The sequence below is a fragment of the Magallana gigas genome, chromosome 7 (assembly GCF_963853765.1).
Source record: "Magallana gigas chromosome 7, xbMagGiga1.1, whole genome shotgun sequence".
Taxonomy (NCBI): Eukaryota; Metazoa; Mollusca; class Bivalvia; order Ostreida; family Ostreidae; genus Magallana; species Magallana gigas.
In genome coordinates this window covers 9,653,754-9,679,969 of record NC_088859.1, presented here as the reverse complement: position 1 = coordinate 9,679,969, position 26,216 = coordinate 9,653,754, and the positions used below count along the sequence as shown (strand labels likewise).

General features: G+C 32.0%; 1 protein-coding gene across 2 annotated transcripts in view; it reads right to left on the bottom strand.

Moving 5' to 3' along the window:
- LOC117684316 (cadherin-23) overlaps nt 1–22,007 on the bottom strand; it is a 41,301-nt gene extending 19,294 nt beyond the window's left edge. For both annotated transcript variants that reach the window (XM_066067442.1, XM_066067441.1), the window contains exons 1-9: nt 21,860–22,007; nt 16,966–17,037; nt 16,792–16,869; nt 15,020–15,183; nt 14,225–14,284; nt 14,046–14,135; nt 9,355–9,444; nt 9,234–9,245; nt 8,942–9,058 (exon numbers count right to left, since the gene is read on the bottom strand). In XM_066067442.1, the coding sequence (XP_065923514.1) occupies nt 8,942–9,058; nt 9,234–9,245; nt 9,355–9,444; nt 14,046–14,135; nt 14,225–14,284; nt 15,020–15,183; nt 16,792–16,869; nt 16,966–17,008 (654 nt within the window). In that variant the 5' untranslated portion in view covers nt 17,009–17,037; nt 21,860–22,007. The remainder of the gene's footprint in view (nt 1–8,941; nt 9,059–9,233; nt 9,246–9,354; nt 9,445–14,045; nt 14,136–14,224; nt 14,285–15,019; nt 15,184–16,791; nt 16,870–16,965; nt 17,038–21,859) is intronic.
- Between the last annotated feature and the right edge of the window lie 4,209 nt (nt 22,008–26,216).

The following is a 26,216-nucleotide window of genomic DNA, read 5'->3' as shown; positions in this document are numbered from 1 at the left end:
ATAGATAGATAGATAGATAGATAGATAGATAACACCGTGTAGAATCACACATAGAGGGGCTGCGATTGGTGTAACACTGGGACTGTGATTTAGAAGCGGTGAAAGAAGGTCATCGAGTATTTAAAGATAATTATTGATAAACTACCCCTAGTAACATGGAAGTTGAGATATCTTTGGAAAAGCTGCAGGTGGGGTGAGCGCCACGTATTAATTTCAGGGTATTTTATTCGAAATTTCGAATCCTACCGCAGAACTTCAATGTTTTTTTCGCCCAAAATCATTCAATATGAATATAAACATCTACATTTATAAAAGAAAACCATCTCACATGTATGAATTGAAGAGTATTTGATAGAAAACCCGATGTTGCGTAGGGGCTGATGATCTTGTGGCAAAGAAAGGGGGGGGGGGGCTTTTTTTAAATTAGAAATTGTCAAACAAAAATCCATATGTATATGTCAACCACTTAGAATTTTTTCTTCATCAAAGAATATCTACTATAACTATTTTCGGTGTAAGAAAATATAATAAAATGTTTTTTCTCAAAACGCTTTGAAAAAAAAATCTGTCACAACAGCGTTACGTTACGATCTTAATTTTTAATAGTATTTTGGCGATACTATATACATTTGTTGTATAATAAAGGGAAATATGAAGATTCATTCCCCCCTTAAAAATCATATTTCCCGAGGGCAAATCCTAAAACAAATGATTATTCTGGGGGAATAGATCTTCATACATCTCTCACAATCTTGAATAAACTGATTATTATACCGAACGACAGGTGATAACTTAGAATACATAGATTTCTAAACTTTCATTTTTTTTTTTAAATTCTAGTAAAGCAGAAACGTAGTTAATGTTTAGTGGTTTCTTTCTATGGCAATTTTCTGATATAAAAAGGATTTCATTTTAATAGAGTAAATCACTTAATTACATTAATCATATAATAACATTGTATGCTCATCATCGAGATTTTTCAAAAGCATGCAATGAAGGGGATGGGATGGGATATGATAGTAAAATGATGATGACAGGGAAATATGAAGTTGTATTACCCTGGGACATGATTGTCTTTAACTAATCAGATGTCGCATTATATAGAATTATCATATTGAGGTATAATGACAGTTTTTACAAACATCTTGCGTAACGTCCGTATTTGCTTTATCCTTTCCGGACTATCTTGCGAACAAGATTATAGGTTAAATTTAAAAAATAAATATCACTAAACTTCTGGAAATAAATTGATAATAACATCGTTACAGGGGCACATTTAGGCACACTAGAGGGGGAGGAGGCATATGGAAAATTACGAGGATTGTTTGTCTATTCACGACACCATTTTACCAAGTCTTTTGAAACCTGCATCGACCGAATTAAAACAAATCTGCTGTCTCTTTATACTGTTTCGTTTTTTACCCAATTTTAGAAATATCAAAAAAGAACACTGTGTATTAAATGTAAAGTTTTGTCTTTTAAATAACAAGTGACCAAATTGTAACTCCATGACACTTGTACATATGTGCTACATGCACTAAAGAAGTTTCTGTCTAAGTTTTGTTGTTTTTCACATCGATAAACACAAGGATTGTTGAATTCATCCTTAAATTTACCTTTGTCGAAAACACGTTTTCCGTCCATAGAGGAAACACGCTGTTTTTGTTTCCGTCTCATGAACAAATCATGCTATTTTTCCAGTTTTACATTTTCTAATTTTTTTTAATATTATTTTGAATTTTTCGTTCTCAATTAAAGTATTTCATTTTTGATCCTCGTTAAAAAAAACAGGGTCAGTAATGTTTGGATCGTTCTCGGGATATCCATGAAATTCAATATAAGAGCACTCACGAAATCTAGATTACTATCCATACATATACATGTATGTTATACATTTACTTTCATGGCAATTTTTTTTTAAAATACAATGTTCAAAGGTAATCCTTTTTATTAATATCATGCATGCAGTTTATATTTAATTTTCCAATGTTTCCATTAAAAAAATCTTTTTCAATATTTTTTACACAGAGCAGCTAGGGTAATACTTTCTCTAATAAATATGAGAATTGATTTTTATTAAATATAAATTTACATATATCATTGTTTTTATTAGCTCACCAGATCTGAAAGCTCGAGTGAGCTTTTCTGATCAAATTTTGTCTCTCGTCCGTCTGTCCGTCCGTCTGCCCGTCTGTAAACTTTTCACATTTTCAACATCTTCTCAAGAACTACTGAGCCAATATCAACTTAACTTGGCACAAATCATCCTTATGCAAAGGGGAATCAAAGTTGTAATAATTAAGGGTCAAACTTTTTTCAAGGGGAGATAATTAGAAAGTAATCAAATATTTAGAGTAATTTTCAAAAATATTCTTCTCAAGAACCAAAAAGTCAGGAAAGCTGAAAATTGTGTGGAAGCATCCTCAGGTAGTGTAGATTATAAGTTGTGAAAATCATGACCCTCGAGGGAAGGGAGGGCCACAGGGGGGGGGGGGGTCAACGTTTTACATAGGAATATATAGAGTAAATCTTTGAAAATTTTCTTCTCAGAAACTAATCAGCCAAGAAAGCTAAAACTTGTGTGATAGCATCCTCAGGTACTGTAAATTGAAAATTGTGAAAATCATACCCCCGGAAATAGGGTGGGGCCACAATGGGAGGGGGGTCAAAATTTTACATAGAAATATATAGAGTAAATCTTTAAAAATCTTCTTCTCAGAAACTAATAAGCCAGATGATTTTTTATAATTGTTAAGTCTATGACAATTCTTAAGCCTCACAAGAAGGTTCAGAGTTTGATGTAGATTTATATCCTATATATAATCAATTGTTAAGGATCTTTTTTGAGAACTGCAATACTCAACATGTGATATGACCATAAAATCATCCTGTTAGAAAAGGGACTAATGATTATAAACATAAGAATATCCTGGGGGGAAATGGATTTTATTTATACATGATCTACATATTCTATTGTACATTGTCCAGATAGTTTGTATAATGACTCCATTAAGCTGATTTTATCATACCTATTGTTCCTCAGGTGAGCGATGTGGTCCATGGGCCTCTTGTATTAAAATGAATTTAAGAAAAAATAAAGAATACAAAAAAAGGGTGAAATTTAAACAAAAAAACGGGACTAAAGATACGTTCAATAGATATAAACTTTATACCACATGTACAACGCTATAGCAAAATGTCAGTTTTGTTTGAAAAATTGGCTTACATGTTTACGAAATAAAGTCACAGCACCCGCACCCCCCTTCGCCACAAGATCAACAGGCCCCTGCGCCACATCGGGTTTTCGATCAAATACTCCTCATTTCATACAAGTGAGGTGGTTTTCTTTTATTAATGTAGATTTTCTATTCACATGGAATGATTTTGAACGAAAAAACTTAAAATTATGTGATTTCATTCAAAATTTTGAATAAAATACCCTGAAAATAATACGTGGTGCCTACCCCACCTGAACATTGTTGAAGTGTTTGAGTTTTTCAAAGATATCTCAACTCCCATGTTACTAGAGGTAGTTTATCAATAACCACTGTCTTCTGTGCGATAATTTTGGTTGTCACAATCGATTTGAATCGATGACCTACTTTCACTGCTTCAACAACTCCCATGTTACACCAGTCATGTTATGATTGTACCTTATGTTTGATTCTAGACGGTGGGAATTGGGGTTCTGTCTCAACAAAAAGCATATCACTTTCCATTCCACATCTTGATTTTAGGTCATACACAGTTAACTCTTGGGTTCAAGTTATAATAAAGTGTAGTGATTGGAATAAACGTTTCACAGTCGTTGTCCGAGTAGTATGAGTAATGTGCATTTTATTTAACCTCATCATCTGTATTTTTTTCAGTTTACTACCTATAATCAGATATATGTACTTGTTATGCTTTTATATACAGCCTTGGACATATTAGCAACTATCGAAAGTCTCGCTTGACGCGATTTCAAACGTCGTTTAATCGTCAATTTTCTTTTTTTTTTAATTGAAAACATTCACGCAATATCCTTTATAAGGAATGTCTCATTTTACTTCATTCCTGTATAGGATGATAATACGATAATTTTAAAAATTATCACAAGTCGTGTCCAAAATGACGTTAAAAGCGAGTTTTTATTTTCCTTATATCTCATTTAGTTTTGAACATGATAATTCGATTTAATTGTTAAAAAATTAAATCGCTTTATTAGAAAGACCATTGTTTGGGTTTTTTGGGGTGATTAGCATACCCCAGTAGCTACCTTGTCAATTAGCCAACCCCACTGCACTTTTTGTGATCGGCTTCGGCCGATCACTATTGTGTCCATATGAGGCATCCGGCAAATGCCTCCACGTGCGCACACATTCCGCTTGCATAAGTAGTTCTTACAAAAACTTGAAGTTTGGTTTAGTAGTTATATAACATTTTACTCAGTTTTATTTAAATTCATTTACCTAGAGAGATGCAAACATACATAAAATACAGTTCGACCTTTTAAATCAAGAATGCACATTTTGTCTCACGCGTAAGATTTCGATCGAAAGATTAATTCAGTAATGCAGTTGACCTTGATGAACTGACCTCAATCATAAGAAGATACTCCATGAACTGACCTAGCTGCAGGACTGTAGCTCCCGGTCTGAAAAAATTCGGATGGACGACCTGGGATCTACAGTGCCTCCCATAGTAAAAAAAATGCAATTTATTGCGCACAAAAAATGCGCTAGTTTTGGACCGATTAATCTCATTTACGATCATATTCTGTACAAATATTTGATCCCAAAATATTCCTCGGACATTTTACTACAGATATTGTCACTTCACTTGCCTCTGATATTCTTTTAAACACCATCAGCAGCCCTGTAAATTAAAGTGGTGCAAGTTTGTTTACATTTAAAAATGGGAAAAATTAACATACCTCATTTTCCAAGGTCGGTTATCATTTTTAAGAGAAAGTCTGAGGCAAGTTAAGTGACGATATCAGTAGTAAATTGGCTGAAGAAATTGATTGTACTAATTCTTTTTACAGAATTTGTGTGAAAATAAGGTTAATAAGTCCAAAACTAGCGCAATTTTTTGTGCGCCATGAATTGCAGATTTTTCCTATGGTAGGCACTGTAGCTCCCAAGTCGTCCATCCGAATTTTTTCAGACCGGGAACTACAGTCCTGCAGCTAGAACTGACCTCGACCTATTGATGTTGCATGATAGAAGCTAGGAAGACGGCTTGATTTATAAACAAGGTTACGTTATAATGCGACCTCAATAGCACGTTATGATGGCATTTAAGGTGGTATGGGACACTTCCATGTTGTGACGTATTGTTTATCGAAATAAACAGTAAAATAAAGTGTAATTATATAAGTAGTTTCTTTCCTAGAATGGTCACCTAACTCTGTAGCGCAGTGGGTTAGAGGGTTTACTACGAACCTGTAAGTCATGAGTTCGAATCCCGCTGGGGGTTTTTACAATTTTTACCTTTTCAAATATTTTTAAAAGCTATTTTTGGTTAAGTATTGTAAAATTTGAAAATTTTAAACCAGTGAAAGTTTTTCAATTATATAGTACTTTAATCCACATTAATATCGACAGATGTCCCATACCACCTTTAGTGTTTTTCAGTCGCATTAAATCATTTTAATACAAATCATTCTTTCTATACATGTTAATGCTCTTTGAAGAGCCCTACTCAGTATTCTGAAGAAGAAGACGATACATTAACATTTAATAATCACGTTAAAAATATAAAACTAGACAAGGGGTTTACGAACGGCTTTCCCCAAATTTATTTCGAAATTAAATTTGTTGACGGTTTATAATGATGAAATTATGGTGTACAGATTCAAAATATTCTATAGTTTGTAAAAATACAGTACTTTTTGAGGTTCATCGCTATCAGCGATGTAGCCTCGTTGCTGTCAGCTCACTTCTCTCGGCTTATATATAAGCGGGGTCATAGAACTCAAATATCCTTAACTCATTACAACAGGTATCTCCTTTACACATTGTAAAAACATTAACATCAATGAAAGTACAAACAAAAGTTAATACGCAAATGAGATAGACTGGCAATGCCTGCAATGCGATGTACGTACGATAGGGATAGAGGACCAGTCAACCGATGAGATAATTTGCATAACAGTTCGTACTTCAATTAAAAAGCGGCGACGTTAATTGTTCGAATACCGGAGGTAAAATGTAATCATTTCGTATATAAAATATTTGTATTAAATGAGAGTAAGTGGCTGTCTTCCTATAGCTAGGAACAGATTTCGTATTTCATCACTTGATAAAACAAATAAGACGATGTCCAACTGAATGAGTAAAAAAGCGCGCAAGGTGGCAGGGGACAGTTTTTGATACAATTCATTGTAGCCAAGGGATGCATGTCTTCGGAACTCTGTAACTAGAATATCCTCTGTTCCCATTTAGCACAAATACCTTAAATTCACTCATTAATTTCTGAAGAAAATTACTAGTCAACACCCGTAAAATTCTCTACATACTGGTTTTCATGAGATTTTAACCCTTTCATATTTTGCTAATTTTTCATGATTTTTCAGCTTTTTAGACCTCCTCCAGCTAATTCCCGGCAGAGGGTTGACCTTCTGTACTGCGTGCATGTTGCACTATCACAGTCAGAAACATACCGGTGTATAGTTTACAATGTCCCATCCACCTACTTATCGTGTTATTTTATCTCCTGTCTGTAACTTGCAATTTCACTGTGTAAAGTCAACACAACAGTCATAGCCGCAGGTTTCGCATTTTACTTTTGATTCTCATGTACCTAACATAAGGGGCCTACATATTGCGTATCAATTTCAACAAGAGACACCCCTCTAACTAATGATGATCATTAAAAATCATTACATGAATTTTAGCAACACTCATAAGCCTTCAAGTACAGCAACTCTCAATTTTTACAAAAATATTGACCGGGTACTTTATCCGAAACTGTCCCTTGCTACCCAACCTTCCCCATGTAGAATGGCGATATTTAACAACTTGTAGTGATGTTTTAGCTACCTTCAATGCGATGCGCCGCTCAGGCCTTCAGGCCTTTGATTTAATTATTTTACATCGAACTGATAATGTTGATTGCTTCTAGCTATCAATATATCATTATTGCCGATCATTCCTTTAAAAGGAATACTTGTTTTTCCTTTTCATCGACGGAGTAAGGCAGACGAGAAATTGCATATCCAGTTTGAAATCTGTTTATTTTAATTCTTTATTGTTAAATTTACCCACCCGCCCACACCATTTTTTTACTATAGTAACTGATATAACATAGACATGATTATTCCCAATAGACATGATTGTGAATGTTAATATGTCAATGTGCTTAAGTTTTCTCTGATAACTCAAAATTTATTAAACAGATCCGTATGAAAAAGAAGGACACATTCATTTGCTTTAATTAGAAGCAATGTTTTTGAGATTATTTTTAATTTGAACTTATTTAATTTACGACGATTGACAAACAAGTTCCTATATTTATGTGGTCCTTTATGTGGGTGAAATGTCACTAATGCTTTCGCTCTATGCAAATAACGAACTGCATCTACATTGCAGTACTTCTCACTCAAATGTTTTATTCTTACAGATGTTCTTAAAAGGCTACTGCAATAGTTTTTTCTCGGCATTATTTTTTTTACGTGGCACCTGTCTCCATTAACACAGAGTGAATGATTCTTGTCGTCAATGAAAGCGTGTTTACACTCAGATATAGTTACGGATGATTGCTTTCAGTTCAGTACATATTTTTTTCATAAATGTCTTCAATTTGAAGAGCAGACGAGCATAACATAACGAATATCGGAGTAAAATACAAAAAACACAATCATGTATAAAAACAAAATATTAAAAAGGTGTTTAAAAATGCCGTTAATTTAAAAAAATATCTTCCCACAGATGTAATTTAACCAATGCACAAAAACATCATGTGTGACATAGCGAGTGGTTTCTCCTACTGAGCTATCCAGAACTTACTCTTTTCGATGTTATAATAAAACACAGGATAGAAATCAGTTTTAAAAATTTTGTCGGTTTTTTTTTATTACAAAATTTTAACCCCAGGTCCTGAGTACCTCTAACAAAATTCTTAGTTTATTCCTTTGAACAAAAGCTATCAATTATAATATTTCAAAATGTTTTAGGGGCAAACCGGGTCTGAAGGATGTCTAGGCCAAAGACCGTGCAGAAATATACCATTTTACTTTTGTCAACAAAACGTAGGTATGTTCTTTTCAAATTATAACAGAGGCAGTTAAATCTTATTCGGAAATGTCTACCATATAACGTGAATCCTATATAAATACATTTTTACATGACACAAATCTTCACACGAACAAATGATTCGAAGAAAGGGAAGCGGGTTTTCAATTTAGTCCTCGAACAAGATAATTTTCATTTTGACATTAATAAAGTTTTTGTTCAGTCTTTTTGTTTTAATTTCATTATTTTTTGGAGGGGGGGTGGAGGTGGATGCGGATGCGGATATTCTGTCGGTACAGCGTTAATAATATACAGTAAACATCTTTAAATCCACGTGTCTAAATGTCACGGGTTGTTGTATCAATACCTTTCACGATCGTATTCATTTAACGGAGAATCGATTTTTCTGTTCTTAAATAATCAAGACAAACTTAATTCAAATATATTTTGCACAATAATTACAATTCAAACATGTTCATGGAAAGTTATCATGCATCACAATACGATTAAAAGCACCGTGATATATTACAATACTTCGTCAGGAATTATTAATAAAATCATGACTAAGATACTTTAAGTAACATTAAAAGCATGAATTCACAGACCGATCTCCGGTTTCCATGGAAAAAAAATTAATTATAGACAAAACTTATTAAATAGAAAATTTGGTTATTCCTTTTTGTAACGAAAAAAGGGTCTTTTAATCTATCAAATATCTTACTTACGGTGGCTATTATCTTGTACTGGTAGAAAGTTAACGTCTCGTAATCAAGGTGTTGTAACAATTTTATTTTTCCATTTGATGGATCTATGTCAAATGTTTTATTATAGAGTCCAGAAGCCTGAAATATTCAATCAATAAATTATTTTCAAGCATTGCAATTGGTGCTGCACAAACCATAACACTTTATCTTGGACTTTTATATACAATGTATATGTTTTCCCATAATAGTGTTGCATTAGCTATATCAAAATATAATGATATATAATGATGTTTTATGATATTTATTTAGTTACCTGACCAGCAGGCTGAAGAAGAAAAAAAATAAAAATATTAATTTATAAAAGCAAATATATACCGTACATACCAATAATTTGGTTGTTAAAACAAATTTCAGCACTTTAATTACAATATCACCTGTAAGGTGTAGGTCACCAGTCCTCCAAGTCCGTTATCAGGATCCGTGGCGGAAACATTGGCACCGATGTCATTTGATAAATTGTGATTCTGGTAAATCAAGTTACATTGTATATACAAGTATACATTCATACAATAGAGAGGATGATGTTTCAAACGTGTACGGGTACGTGTACGTGTATTAGGGGAATCATCTAAACTCTTCGTGTACTATGTCATCGGTTTTGTGACGACATGGTTTCTATACGTTTTCTAAAATTGTAAAGTGCCGTCTTCACGTAAGAATAGATAAATCTTATTGATGAGTGAATATATTCTTGTTATACATTATATAGATTTTTAAAACTTCATTCGTATGAAAATTGATAAGAAATTTACCATTTATGTGGAATAAATTAAATAATTTCATGTCACAAAACTGCGTCGATTTACGTACACGGTTTTTATCTCATGCGTGTGGTGTATACATGTACTTTCCGTGTGATAAAGCTTTGCTGTATCAAACGGCCGATGCTTTATCAAATACTTCCGGTCCGAACTATTTTTGACACAGCCCCACGCTTCAATGCTTCAGTGACCTATTTTCGAAGATTTACTAGTTTTTGAACATAACTATATCTAATATCAAATATAAATATTAATATAAAATTGATTTTGTTAAAGATTTAAATTACAAATATGAAGGAAAACACATAACTGTGTAGCAAAGGCGTCTGAACCGGGTGCAATAGGGGTATAGCTATAACTAAGGCCCCCTCCCACTTTTTCTGCAAACTTATACATAACCGAAACCAAAGACCTTTTTTTGCTTTTCAAGATTTTTGATAAGTTTAGCCCCCCCCCCCCCCACTTTCAACTTCCTTCCGACGCCACTGTGTAGTTTATAAAACTGAAAATCAAGTAAGCTATCGTGGAGTTTATCCTGACAACGCGATGGAAACAGAACGTTTGGTTGTGTTAAGATACAAAAACTTACCGAATAATGTTACTTAACACTTTTAATTTTCCACCACCAGTAAGCTAATTTAATAGAATGCAAATTTTCATTTTCAAATCATTAGGATAGTGTTTGTTTTATAAAACATCAACATTGAACAACTGTTTCTCGTTCGAGTCAATTCAATCAAGTCTAGCATTCGAAACTGTGTGTATATCAACAAACTTGATTATTCAAGTCTTCTGATCGGCATTTCCACTTAATCAAGTGCATAAGCTCTAAGAAAAATTATTCAGAGCTAAAAAAATATTTCAAGGTTTATTTCAGCGAAACTTTGCATTTAAACAGTAAGATTTATCTCCGTAATGACGTACTAAATTGTATTTTGTACTTTTATGCTAAATACTAAAATCTGATTGGTTTAGACGCAGTTGATAATTCGTTATTACCCTCAGCGTTAGCAACACACTTGGCAACGTGTAACACAATGAATTGTTACATGCGCGTAAATTATGCGCGTACTGTTCGCCGAAGAATTCACATATTTTTATATAAAAGCAGTAAAAAAAAATTTAAATTAAGACATTCAGTATGATAAATTAAATAGAGCCTGCTTGGGAGGATAACAGTTTAAATTGACACCCCTCAAATACCATTGTCAACCTCCGCTTCGCGAGTTTTCTTATGTGTCAATTTTGACTGTTACCCTCCCAAACAGGCACTATTTATATATATTGCGCAAGGTCACAAAAACCACATAACATAATGTTGCATCATTGTTTTCATTCTTTAAAAAAACACAGGGCGAAAAACCATCTTTAAGCAAGTCCTTAAAGGTGGCTTAAAGGTGACTTAAAGGAGCTTAAAGGCTATACAACCTTTAAGCCGCCTTTAAGTCACCTTTAAGCAAGTGCTTATAGGTCCTTAATGTCCAAACTTCTTTAAGCTACCTTTAAGCCACCTTTAAGCCACCTTTAAGCATCTTTAAGTGGCATTTACGCTCTCTTTACACTGCCTTTACACTGTCTTTAAGTGGCCTTTAAGTCAATATTGATCAAGCTGAACAATAAAAACATATATTAAATGCAAAAGCTCTTTTATAGAGATGGGAGGGGGTCATCCGAGTGATAATATAATTTCCAAGGAGGGGGGGGGGCGGGTGTTCCAGGCGGTTTTAATCGTCGCTCCATTAAACACAGATCGCTATCATCAGCACCGCTCTGATGGACACAGATTGCCGTTATAAAATTCTTTATAATTTTTTGGGGGTTTCAAAATTATTGTAGGTATGAGCGCAGTCTCTGTATCTTAATATGTGCATAAAACTAAATAAAGTATGTTTGTTTCCTATTATAAATTAATCGGTGAAAAAAATCTCTCTCTCTCTCTCTCTCTCTCTCTCTCTCTCTCTCTCTCTCTCTCTTTCTCTCTCTCAGTTCATCCGGTTATTAAACAAAATAAAGATAATGAACCAAAAATGCATGATTTAATTTGTTAATCGGTTGAAGGTTTGTATTTTTTTTTCAATTTTCATTATTTCTAACTCTAGATCTGCTAGATACATGTTAAAGATGAAAAGACTCTCAACTGCCTTTGTTATATCGGGCAGGATATTACTGCTGTGTTTGTCTAGACATAGTATTGTTCGTTTGTGTATATCTAATTAGAGTCTTTTGTTTGTCCAACTTAAGAAAACCCCTGGAACTAACACAGAATATACAAGATATACACAGCAGTTGTGTCGTGTGCCCAGGTGCATGTTTGTGTATATCTAATTTAAGTCTATTGTTTGTCCAACTTAAGAAAACCCCTGGAACTAACACAGAATATACAAGATATACACAACAGGTGTGTCGTGTGCCCAGGTGCACGTCAGGGTTTCTAAAGGCGTTGAATCTTAGTATGTACGAGTATACGATAAGTCTAGTGAATAAAAGTTAATTTACATTTGTAATTCATTTTCAAAGTATTATTTCCTAGCTCTGGGTTTCAAAGATGTTACGTCTACAAATTAACGATACATACATGTATGTAAGAGTAAAATCTTGAGGCTAATTAATTAATGTACCGGTGATCATAAATAGGGGTTGATTATTTAAATATATGTATAAGGGTAAATATGTCAAATATACCCGGCCTGGCACATCATACAATTGTATGTACAAGTCATTTGCAATTGCCACATGCAGTAAATACATCACCGGTAATTGGTAATTTTGTTTGTTATAGAATTGATAGTTTAAAAATCATGTACATGTACATACAATTACATGTAAATATTTAAACATATTGGAACGGCGCCGCGATCATGAAAACCGGAAAATTGCGGGAAATTAAACAAATACCCTAATAGTATCAATGCATTTAATAAAAGAAATGATTTCATTTTCTTTCTTACATTTTTATAGCTATAAATTAGATGAACGTATATCTACTCGGTTTAAATTTATTAACTAAGAAAGCCTACTATAGTGAACCTAACGGTTTCCATTTAGGTATAATATATTTTTGTTCACTGAAGACCAAGTTCCGTATTTCATTCTAAATACATGCATGCATGTAATTTATAAATTAGATATAATTGATTGTTACAAACTGAATGGTTTATCAAAATCTTTTCAAGTAAACACATTCAATACAGTGATTCAATATCCACTGATATATAGGATATAAAAACGCCGATATATATGTAAGTTGCCGTGACCCAGAGGATGTGTGGTGATGCTAGTAAACTAAGGGTCCCGGGTTCAATTCTCGACGTGGCCGGGGTTTTTTTGTGTTTTTTTCCCCCATTTTTCTTTCTAGAACAAAAACCGTGTTAATACCTTTTCTTTCATAAAGTTAATACATTTTGTTGGAAATTAAGCACAATATTGAATTAATTTTTTTTAATGGCTTAAAGGTAGCTTAAAGGTGGCTTAAAGGTGGCTTAAAGAAGTTTGGACATTAAGGACCTATAAGTTGTCCTTAAAGGTGGCTTAAAGGTGGCTTAAAGATAGTCTTTAAGCTGCCTTTAAGCCATCTTTACGCTTTCTTTAAGCCACCTTTAAGCAATAATTATAGCTTAAAGGTAGCTTAAATGTGGCTTAAAGATCGTCTTTAAGCTACCTTTAAACACCTTTAAGCTATCTTTAAGGAGGACTTAAAGATGGTCATTCATCCTGTGAAATCAATTCGGGTCAATAAGGGACTTCTCAAAAGAGTCATAATATAGATCAAACTGTATGAGATAAATAGAACACGTATAATTGGGTGATTTTATATTTGCTTTACAACTTGTTGAAATGGTTATATTTGCTTTGCAAGCCTCGCGAATATATATATATATATATATATATATATATATATATATATATATATATATATATATATATATATATATATATATATATATATATATATATATATATATATATATACGATAGATAGATAGATAGATAGATAGATAGATAGATAGATAGATAGATAGATAGATAGATAGATAGATAGATAGATAGATAGATACACCATTCCAGCTCGTTTGATAAACCAAGTATAAAATCACACAATATAGATATCCTCTAGCTACATGTTTCCTATAAGTTAAGAAATATCATCTGATAAATTTCAAAAACGTGTACGTCTACGTATAGTTTTAACACACGCACGGGTACCCGTACACGTTTTAAACATCAAATTATCTAATATCTCATTTAAGAAATGCATTTAATGTGAATATACTATCGCATAAGTCAGCACAATATAATAGTTTTACCTCCAGAAGTTCTTTCCTGTATGCAATTTGACTAAATTTAGGAGGTTCGTCATTGATGTCCAATACAAACAGACTCACTGACAATTGAGACTGGAATTAAGAGTTTAATATACGTAAACATAATAAATACATTTCGCTTCTTAAATGTTTTCATTTCTAATTGTACATGTAACACTTACTGAGGGAAGACTTTGATCATTGCTTATAGCTGAAAACTTTAATGTAAAGCTCGACTTTGTCTGTAAAAAATATTAAAGGGTAAGTTAAAATTAAGAGCACTTAAGTGTGTGTATGCAAAACTTGTTAAATATAATATCATTTATCTAAATTATAGATTAAATTAAAGGAAACTTAAATATCGTCCTCCATTTACTACATTGTAATTTAATTGCATTAAGTATACATTTTACGGACATTAAATTCCATTATAAGATAGGGTACCTGTTTTTTAAACCAATGATTGACTTTAAAATGCTTCGAACCGCTGATCATGTTATGTGAGTTTTGCCTTTAATTCCTTTAGCAAGGAAAATGTATGATGGTTAAAACAATACGGAGTATCCTACTCTATCTAATGTTCATTTTATAACTAAATGTTAGGACAAAAGTTCTTCGGCGTGAGCATCTATGCTGTATTGTTTGGTGTTTGTGTTTGTTTTGCTTTTCTAATCGCATCTAAATACGCATGCGAAAAATCATCAAGTGAAATTCTTATTTCAATGATTGTACAATAAACAGATTAAAATTTTGATGCACATTTCTGGGGAAAAGATTTACATTTTGTTCTGGGTTTTTGTAAAGGATAACGTTTACTTACGGTTATAATGTTCAAAAAATAGTTTAACAAAGTTTAAAACCTGAAGTCAGCTTTAAAAAAAAAATAACACAGGAAACAAATGTTATGACCAACTCTTAGTACTCTGAATTAACATACTCTAACAAATGTAGATATATATTGGTAAAAACTGCCAAACCTCTCTGTCAAGTGCCTTTTTCAGGAAAACTTTCACAGTAACAGTGGCTGTGTTGTTTGTTCCGTTTATTTTCACAATATCATTTGTAAGCCCAGTCGGTATAACTTCTACATTTCCACCATTTAATTCTTTTGCGGTAATTGTAAAGAGTGTCTCATTAAGACCTAATGAAGAAAAATATTATCAATTTGTGAAAACCATTACATGTATTTGTTGTACTGTTTCGTTAGGGTGAAGAAAGAGGAGTTAAACTTTAAGAAGTTATTCCAATCGGACAAAAGACCACCAATGCATGACATAAGATGTCTCTAATGTATTTTCGACCGTCTGTATCTCTTTATAGACAGATACAGGATACCTGGGCTACTTATAGCCCCAGTCACAACGAAGCGCATGGCCTTCTAAAATCGTAAGATGTACTTGCGTGTCTTTTAAGATTTTAATTAAAATCCGCCCGTGGAGCACCGGTAGAAGCATGTACGCCCAGTTGTGACTTTAGGATTTAACAAGATTTTAAGGCTACGATGAGCCACGGTAGTCACAACTTGCGAAACCCGTCGCACAGGCATGATAACAAAATTCGTTCTGTCCGCTGTGACTGACGCTAATGATGGTATGTTATGTTAATGAGATATTAATGAGAACGAAAGAACATCATATTATCAGGAAATCACTGTTTAAAAAGGCAATGGATCCCATACTTTAAGTATGTCAACGGTCAACAATAATTTTTTATAAAATTACTATTATTTTAAAAATGTTCAAACGTAAGCAAATAAATTTGAGACTGTCTGATTAGCGTAAATTGATCATATCTGTATCAATTATTTTTAGACTTTGTTTCGATGAATTTCATTCTGCTCTTTGACCAGTTCATTTCATAATAAAAACTGAATAGAAAGGGTGAATCTTAATACAGTAGACGATACCTATATAAAGAAGTTAGATCTGACACGATTTGTTACATACATCACGTAACAACCTTTACTGGCCCAATACTACCAGTTAAGGGAAATCTTAACGATCAGATATAACAAACGTTATAAATCTAACGTACAAATAGTGTTTTTGCATATATGAAGGATAACAGCATATGCAGTCATTTCAAACACCCTTACTAAAATATATGTCACGTGATGTAATAAAAAAAAACAAGGATCAGTATGAAACGTTGAGCGAATAATCACCAGGTTAACAACACCAGTGTATAATAGGGATGACCAATGGGTATGTTCACCCTACAGAGGTTAATGTTATTATGTTTCTCTTCAATATTTTATCTAAATAAAAGGGTATAATGAGGAGATTCTATAAGGGTACATTAAAGGTTAAATAAAGGCAACATAAAACAGAAATAGGAATATTCATGGGTTTTTTTTTTCATTTTAATGGAAGGCTTTAGGTTTATCTCACATATTTCTTACAAAGTCAACAATATTTGAGCTTTAATATTTTATCTAAATAAAAGGGTATAATGAGGAGATTCTATAAGGGTACATTAAAGGTTAAATGAAGGCAACATAAAACAGAAATAGGAATATTCATGGGGTTTTCTTCATTTTACTGGAAGGGTTTGGGTTTATCTCACATATTTCTTACAAAGTCAACAATATTTGAGCACAAACTCATTTACTTAAGTCTTATGAAGTGAAAAACAAATGCAGAAAAATATGTTGATGGAAAGCATAAATAAACGATACATTAATATTTGTTTGATATCATGACACACTTTAACACACTTTATGCTACCATCATCAAATTCATGTTCTTACCTGAAGGTCCTTCCTCAACTTGTACAAATTGTTTGTCTGCGGTAATACTCGGAGGCAACTTAGATGCAAGACTGGTATCTTAATGATCAAAAGAAAAAATAGTGTGGAAAAAAAATTGAGAAAAGTATAACATTTTTATAGATTTACGGGAGCGTAAAAAATGTCGATACTCACAGATAAGCATGAAGAAACTTAATGCTAGTGTGTTGGTAATCATATTGTATCCACAAACGATCAAGTGATAGCCTAAAGAAAATCAAAACACAGAAAGTATTGACGGTAGTTTTTTTTCTTTTTTCATAAAACATACATAGTTTGATACTCATATCGTATAAATATATCTTATGTGTAATAAGCATAGTTTTACATACATGAACAAAAATACTATTGTTCATATTACTACTATGTAATAATTATAATAATAAGTATTCATCATGAACATACATCGTCATACTGTATCACATATCATAAAACATATATAATAAATATGGTCCTTTATATACTGTTTTGAAATCATAGAAAGTTTACAACATTTTTATAAAAATCGTTTTTATTTCTACCAATACTGGTGATAATTACATTCTGGAGGAAAAGAGTATTTTAAGCTTGTGACTTAGATCTTGCTCACACATTCTTTCTCTCTGAATTCTACATTTCATTTTAAATTTATATATTGTAAAAGTAATGAAAGACAAAAAGTTATTCAAAAAAGAAGTTTTCTCGCTAATAACATTGTACAAGCATAGTACAACAATTTTCCATGTGACGTCAAATTTTAAGTAAATGCTTATTCTCTCCCAGATATGTTTGACAATTTTGCAATCATACAAAAGATGTTTTATATCCTCGTTAACATTGCACACTTCGCACAATGAAGAGACAGTTTTGTTTCATTTACTGACACATACATTATTGTTTAATATACCATGAAGGAGTTTGTAATTAAATTCTGAGATTCTTTTTTCATACATTTCTTTGATTTTTGCAACATACACATTTTTAAAAACTTATCTCCATCTATATTCATATATTGGTTTTTGAAACTTTTTATCAATATGCAATGCATAATGAAAATTACTTTTAACACTGTTAACTGAATTTACGGTATTGTTTCGAAATAAACAAGATACACAAGGTTTGATTTTGACGTATTTTGAATAGCTGCAGTCAAATTTTTCCTAATAAACTTTAAATGCTTTTCTAAGCATGATATATTCACATAAGATATTGTTTTTTCTAACCAGTTTTTGTGCAAAGTACATCATATCATAAACATCTCCATTTTCATCAAAAATATCTTTTACATTCAAAATTCCACTTTTTATCCAATTTTCACAACATAGTGGTCTATTTTCATACTGGAAAAGGTTATTATTCCATATAAATTGACTCAAGAATTCGTCCCTATTTAGCGTATTCACATTTTTTTGTTTTTTACATCTGTTAAAAGCTGAAAATACATTTCCGTAAAAAACAGGAAGTTTCAGCATTTTTAAAAATGATGATTCCAAAAAGTTGTACTGACGGTAGTTGATTTATTCAGAAGTAAATAAAAACATTAGAAAAAATGACCTGACAACATGAGGAATCCATGTTGGATTTCGATTTCTTTCATCATTAGACATAACGTAGAAAAAGCAATGAAGGTATCCTTTTCATAGCAAACCGAGTTTTTGTTCAAGAATTCGAAAATAGATATTAAACTACTTTACAGATAATGTGTCTCGTCGCTAGGGATTAAATGCCTCCAATGTATCAAGGAACAACTTACTAAAATATTTACGCCTAAACAAAAGAAGAAAAGCGAATAAAAAAATAACATGCACACCAACTTAATTATAATTGATAGCTCTAAATTTAAAGATTTTCCAATATGTGGTTTTTATTATACATAAGCAACAGCATGGACATAATATTTAGCGAGTAATATACGTATTTTTATTTTTGAGAGAGAAGAAGGAGGGTCTTTGTGTTTATATACATATTTTTTCATTCAATGTGTTCTGTCCTTTTCACTAAAAAAATCACACCATCGTGAATTATTATATATGTATGCTTCCATGTATATTATATGTTAAAAATGTAGAGATTCCAAAGGAAATGGAGTTGTAAGATAGCTGTGAAAGTCATGAAACTACAAACTACAACCTAGAATTTTGTGATATTGTGTAGAGTTGTACATGTATATCCAGGTAAAATCCTTTAATTTGCAACAAAGACCTTTGCAAAAAGGCGTCATTTTCCTCCATATGCTTTTTTATGTGCATTAAGAAATTTTTTTCAAAGAGATTGCTCTAACGCTCTCATATAGTGATTTAGGAAAACTTTCAGTTACCATACAGTTGCAACAGGCAGTAATTCAGATTTACATACAAGGTTCTATGGATAAAGACATTCAATAAATATGGAAACAGAAAATAATCTGAAGGAGAAAATTCAATTTATTTATTCATTTAGTGTATTATAAACCTTGCGAAATTCTGAACCCGGATTCTTAATATCGCCGCAAATTACTAAACGCTCCAATCCCACCCACCCCCACCCACAAATGAAAATTTCAACCCATTCAAAATATTATGCCTGCAAACTATTGACCCCCTTTTACTTCTCAATTCATGTTGGAGAGGGTGTTAAATGTTATTGTCACAAAATTTTCATTTTCAATTGGAGAGGAAGTTTAAGATAGTATGGCAATGAAACATTAAACCTCCGTCTATTGACAATTCCTATTAAAAAGGGGATTCAAAATATTTTAGCTGCAAAATATTAACACCCCCACCGCCTTTGACAGACATAACAGCTTACAAACATTATAAATAAGAATACACTCAACACTTGTAGATAGACAAATGTACTTAAGAACCAAGTATTACCGACTAGGAATATGGGTATATTAATATATTTAGAGCAATGATAATTGAATAAGATATGCAAAACGATATTCCAACAAAAGCCATGAAAACTATATTTTATGACTATTATATCTCTATACATAATATAAAAATACTATCCTGTCGATCTACTTCCTCCATTACGTTTATAATGATTCAATAGATCTTATATACTATATGAAAACTTCTAGAAATATCAATGATTAGCGTTTTGTAACATTACATTTGTACAAACGTTAGTAAGCAAAAGGGAAGGGTGCAACACTTGTGGTTTGTAATTTGGGGAAAAGCATAACTTAAAATGAATTGATTTTGGTATAACTTGACTATAGTTTGCCCATTTTTCTCTCTCGCAATTGGAAGCTTTGTGGTTCCCCTTTATCTGTTTAAGAATGTGTGGCTCATTCGTCTCTTATTGACTGTGCATTAAGGTCAAGATCTAGTAAATGATTTCAGATTGTCTTTTTGGTTCTAGAACCATTATGACGTCATAATTGATTTGATGAATTTTTTCCCGTATTTTACATCTTTAAAGGAATTATGTAGAAAATAAAACAATATTTTGACATTCAATATTTAACCAGGGGAAAAGTAATCCCGGTACCTATATTCTATTTGACAACATTTTAAAGGGGAGGTCAAGAGCTTGTTTAATGCCGTTTTTGGAGAGACTGTAGGCATTCTAGATATATTTCATTAGTCAAAAATGGACAAAACTCTGATATTTGTTACTTTTATCCTTCATATTTCATAGAAAATGATTGTTTAAAACATGATTTTTCATTGTGCTTACCAAAAAATTAAGCCCCGGTACACCCTAAGAAACAAAGATATTGTTATGAAGCATCATTAAAAGAGTTTATATCTTGAATTTCATAAACCTGTAGGCACCTTTCATTTACTAGATCTTGACCTTAAGGAGCAGTTTCGGAGTAAATCATTACTTCTACATAGCGTTTTCACAAGAGAAACGGGACTCAGTTAGATAATACATAGATTGCACGAGGCCACATATCATTTCTTTATCAAAACTGTCAACGTAGAAATAAGTCCCAATCAATGTAATCAATATTCTAGAAGGACAATTTTCATATGCATATGAAGATTTTATTATGAATACAAAATACTGACAAAAGCTTTGGTCATAATCGTTTGAGATTTTAGCTCGCATGAAAAAAATATTCAATTACTAGCAACCCTGATTTAGTAATTCAGTATTTAAGTACCTTCATTTTATCAGAATAAGTCATGTTTTTCCAATCAATTTTAATCAATTTTTTTCTCATTATTTCAACGCGGATTGTTAACGTATTCCAGTTGGTTGTATGGTCTGTTATAGACGTTTCTACGAAAAGCAGTTGTTGGTAAATCAAGTGCATTCCTAAATGACATGTATGTATGTTTAATAGGTATATTCTTGAATAAGTATATTTATATCAAAGCTAACTTGTTGAAAATTCAAATTCGTATAGATGAATTACAGGTTAAATGAAGTATATTGACTGTATTTTTAGTTCAAGATACACAGGTAGTTGGAATGCATCGTCACTGTTCTTTATAACATAAAACTACTCTTTTCAAACATAAAATTTAATCAGGTTAGTAAAAAAAACCTTCACACACTTGATCAATTTTTTCTGTGTGCGATAATTTCTGTCTAACTCCTCTAACGTCCTAATCTTCAATAAAAGATATGCTTGGTTTAAAGAATGGGGAGGTGTGTACATTATATAATGCAAACATTCAATTCAGATAAGGAAACATAGGTAGACTTGGTTTTATCATGATTAAGGTTCACATTGAATGGCAAACTACAAAACGTAATACCTTACACAGGAAAAACTTCTGCAATAATGTTTTTATCAAACGTATACAACAAGATTTGGGTTTAAACGGGTGTATTTGAGCTTTATAATGAACGGATTTAACATTTTTATTCAGAGAGGATATCCGGCATAGGCAATGACATAATTGAATTTGCTCTATTATATTTTATATTTCTAATATATTCAATGTTCTTAACGATGACAAGGGATCTGTCATAGTATGCCAACAATGTTTACCTTTTGATAAATTTACATTGCCCGCCATTAAACCGATGGTATACATGTATATAACTATTATAGCAATTCGCCGTTGTAATGAAACAAACTTATTCTTTAAACACTTAAACTCACCTATGTTGTTCGTTATATTTCTAATTGTATTCCATAATTTGTCTAGTATCTTTTCTTAATTATTTCCAACGCTGCCATGCACTTCCCGTTTGGACGTAAACCAATCGATAACATTGATACCGAACTCACGTGACTGATAACATAAATTCCCCAAGGGACACTGTTGACTCCTGAAATAAAATCAATTTAGAAAAGAATTTAACCACAGGTAATAAGATGGCCTTTTATCTAATATCAATGAAATTGTTATCAGACTTCACGTATTGTCCTTGTAGAAAGATTAACAATTCTTATTAAATCTTTTCCGAAAACTAGAGAGAATGAAACCTTCCTACCCGGTAACCACCCTTGATAACATATCAAGCTGTAATATGAATCTATCGTTCGCTACCCAGCCAATGTTTTAAAATGTAAGATTGTGTAAAGCGATTGAATAGTAAGAACCTTAAGTAGCAAAATCGACCAATTTCCTTATTTAGAATTAGATTTAAAGATTTTTGTACGATATTCTTTATCTTATGGAAGACAGAAAATTTGTTTTAAAAACTTATATCTAGGTAGGTTTTTTTTATTTGAATGTTAGTTATTTATATTTTCTTTTAAAAATATGCTCATTTGAAAAATGGTTAATAGAAAACAAAAGAGTAAATGCTCGAATTCACGGCAACTTTGATATTTTAACTCCCGTTTATTAAATTAAAAAAATACAGTTGTTATTTGGGGTTTTTTCTTGGTCCAATATTAGAATTTGGTTTTTAAAAAATACAGGTAAGTTAGCACTAAATAAATGGCTATTTATATTTAACGTGACACTCAGGTGACGATGCTTCTTTGAGAATTTTTGCTATCAGTCACCTGGGTCCTTTGTTTATCTTTCCGATATGCTGGCGTATATTTGGCAAGTTTATCTTTGAAATAAATAGGTGCATCTATATTACACATTAAAGTAAATCAGAAAGACACAGGTAAGTTTAGACATTCAAATCATTCTACGATAACTTGTTAATTGGTTCACTTTATTTACAGATTTTGGGTCAAAATTTATACACTTATAAAGTATACATTTTACAATCGAAAATCGAAAAAATTATACGGAATAAGTTTGTAATTAATATGCATGAAATGCTATTCTTTCGTTATTTTTGTTTTCATTATAAAAACTTTAAATTACGAAATTCATTGACGCTTACTCACAAAAATGATAACTTACTAGTATCAAACAAAACATACATTAGCAACATTGTAATTTGTAGTTTTGATATATTTGGTAAAATAGTTAAAAACAAAATATATACGATATTATTTTTTTAATATAAAATACAGTCTACTTTATAACTAATGTTCAAATAAGTTTGACTGATACACAACATTGTTATTCGTGTATAATCAACAAGATGTCTGTCTTATAATCCAGTCCTCGATTCCTTATCTTAAAGCTAACCCTTTGACGTCTAATTTTATTTTTTTTGCAGTTAATGTTCTTCTCTATATAGAAAACATTTTACCATCATAAAAATATTTATAAATAATTTCTAACCTCTAGTTAAAATGCAAGATATTTGATCTTGTTTCTTCATTGATATTTGTCGGTTAAAAAATGCAATACTAATATCTGGATATTAAATATGTTATTCACAGATAAAAATTTAATATTTATTTTTAAACATTTTTTCTTTATCGATTTTAAACAAAATTCAAATTTTAATTCCAACAAAATTATTTTCTCTCTTTCCACGTTTCCTACATTGTAGGGACAATGGTCTAAATATTCTAAATTGTACAAGCAAAACAAAATGCTGGCACTAAATTTTTGTCAGGGAAGAAGCAAACTAAATATGTGTTAATGTGGTTGTTCCATATTTGTTTCTTATCCCTGATTAAGAGTGTATATAATGGCTTTACAGCGATGATACACATATATTACATAGACACAGACATCAGTATGAATAAAATATAAGCACTGAATGTTATTTGTGGATGACGTCGGTCCTATAACACACCAATCGGTGCAGACATATTATCAAACTGCGCTAACTCGCGGTATACAATTTGTTTGCACAGCGTGGTATGTTACAGGACAGACGACATCCAAAAAAAAGCATTCAATGCATAGTATTCCTAGTGGTCGATTAAAAAGTTGAGTGTTTGACGACGAACTACAATCGAGATACAGAGAGATTACTATTAAAAGGGCAATTTTTTACATTTCAAGTTTTTTACAGAAAATACCAGTTTTATAGCACAAATAACTCTACATCCGTCCGATTTCCAACTTTGATTAAGCATTATATATACATTTGAAGCATTATAAACAATAAAATAAGGATAATTTTTTTCCATCCAAATAAGTGACACGATCTCTTTAACAACTGCTTAGAGGTCATACGATACGATAATACACGGTGGTTTTCTAATAAATACATCATGTAATTGAAATTCATTTTTTCATGAATGTCGTGTATGAAAAATGAGAAAATCAGTGAAAAATCAGCACCTGAAAAAATTGAATACATCGTTCCCACACAGTATAAACAATAATTAATAATAGTGTAATTTCACAGTAGTTTATCGAGTTACTTTTAGCTATTTTTTGCACTAATAAACTGGGGTGGGTTTTTTTTAGTTTTCTAAATTCGTAGTTCGTAGTAATTCGTACAAATTTGGAAAAATGGACCCCTTTGAATAACTTACACTATAGCTCTCTCTCTCTCTCTCTCTCTCTCTCTCTCTCTCTCTCTCTCTCTCTCTCTCTCTCTCTCTCTCTCTCTCTCTCTCTCAATTATAATGTTCTTGGAAAAGGGATTTTTGTGTGATCTGATATGACCTTGACACTTGAACTACAAACATCATTTAAGGTACCTGCACGTTCTTTGACCAATAGACATTCTGTGAGTAAAGTTTGAGCCAGGTTGAAACAGGTTGGCACTCTGTGAGTAAAGTAATTAAGAGCCAGATTGGACCAAGGGGAAAGAAGATATGCTTCAAACAGACGGACAAAAGGATGGATTGACAGAAAGACGGACAGATGTACGGACAGAATGATCACTTTAGGGTGCCTGCAGAGCGGGGCTCTAGTAAAGTTTCTCTATATGAACCATACTCGTAGAAAATATATATGTTTCAGGCTAAAAGTTGATTTATTAACAGATTCAAAATATACAAAATACAGTTAAACTTCGGTATCTCGAACACCGATATCTAGAATACCACAGATATCTAGAGGTACATCTGTGGTCCCGGCCATTTTTACTGTATAAGTGATTATAAAAAAACAGGTATGTCGAACACGACAATCTCGAATACCTCGCTTATTTATTCATTTTAGATTTAAAAAAAAAACAAAAAAATAATTTTTTTAGTGTTTATTATACACAATGAATTACGATAACAGAAATGACTATTTACAAGTGTGTATACGCATGAGTGCATGGTGGTTTTGTGACTTTCACTACATCCCCTTATTCATAATACGGGTGCATAAAGGTATTTTTGTTTTATTATATTTTATATATTTATTAGTCTCTAACTTTGAACTGTAGAAATTCAGTATCTTAACTTTTTAAAAGTTTTGATACCATACTAATTGGAAAACATTTAGTGATAGAAGTGGACACATGGAAATGAAGAACCATAAGTCATTCTTTGTGCCGCACTAAAGTGGCGAAAAGAATGTCTGTAGCTCCCGGTCAGAAAACTTGTGATGGACGAACTAGGAGCTAAAATACCACCTATTACCATTAAATTTTTACTGCAATTTACTACTGATATCGTATTTTTACTTGTCTCAAGACTTTCTCCGGAACACGCTACCGACCTCGGAAAAAGAAGTAGGTTAAATTCACATCGGGATCGAGAGTCGTCTTTTTCACATGCCATTATAATCAAACTGCACCACTTCCCTTTATGGGGCTGGTGATGGTGTTTAAAATACTCTCAGAGGCAAGTCAAGCGGAGAAATCGTCATCGTTTATAGACAATTTGTGTTCGTTTCAATCGTTTACTTTTAACGTTTTCCGTTAATGTTTACTTTTAACATTGCACTTTACATAAACTAGCAGTAGAGCTGTAAGTATGCGTTCAGGGAAATGTTTATTAAACATAAAACTGTTTTCATCCATCAGCACAGTAGATTTTGTGTTGATTACACTATCATATAGGCCATGTTTGTATTCTGTCATCATTTGTACATGAACATATTTATTGTTTTGATTTCTGGTCTGAATAATTAAATAAATGTAAATATACAGTAGTTTGCCATAAATGAGTTCACAAAATGGCCGACGTTTACTCAGGTCTCGTCATCACCTGAATCTTTTGGACCAGCTATTTCTAACGACAGAGTAAAAATGACTAAGCA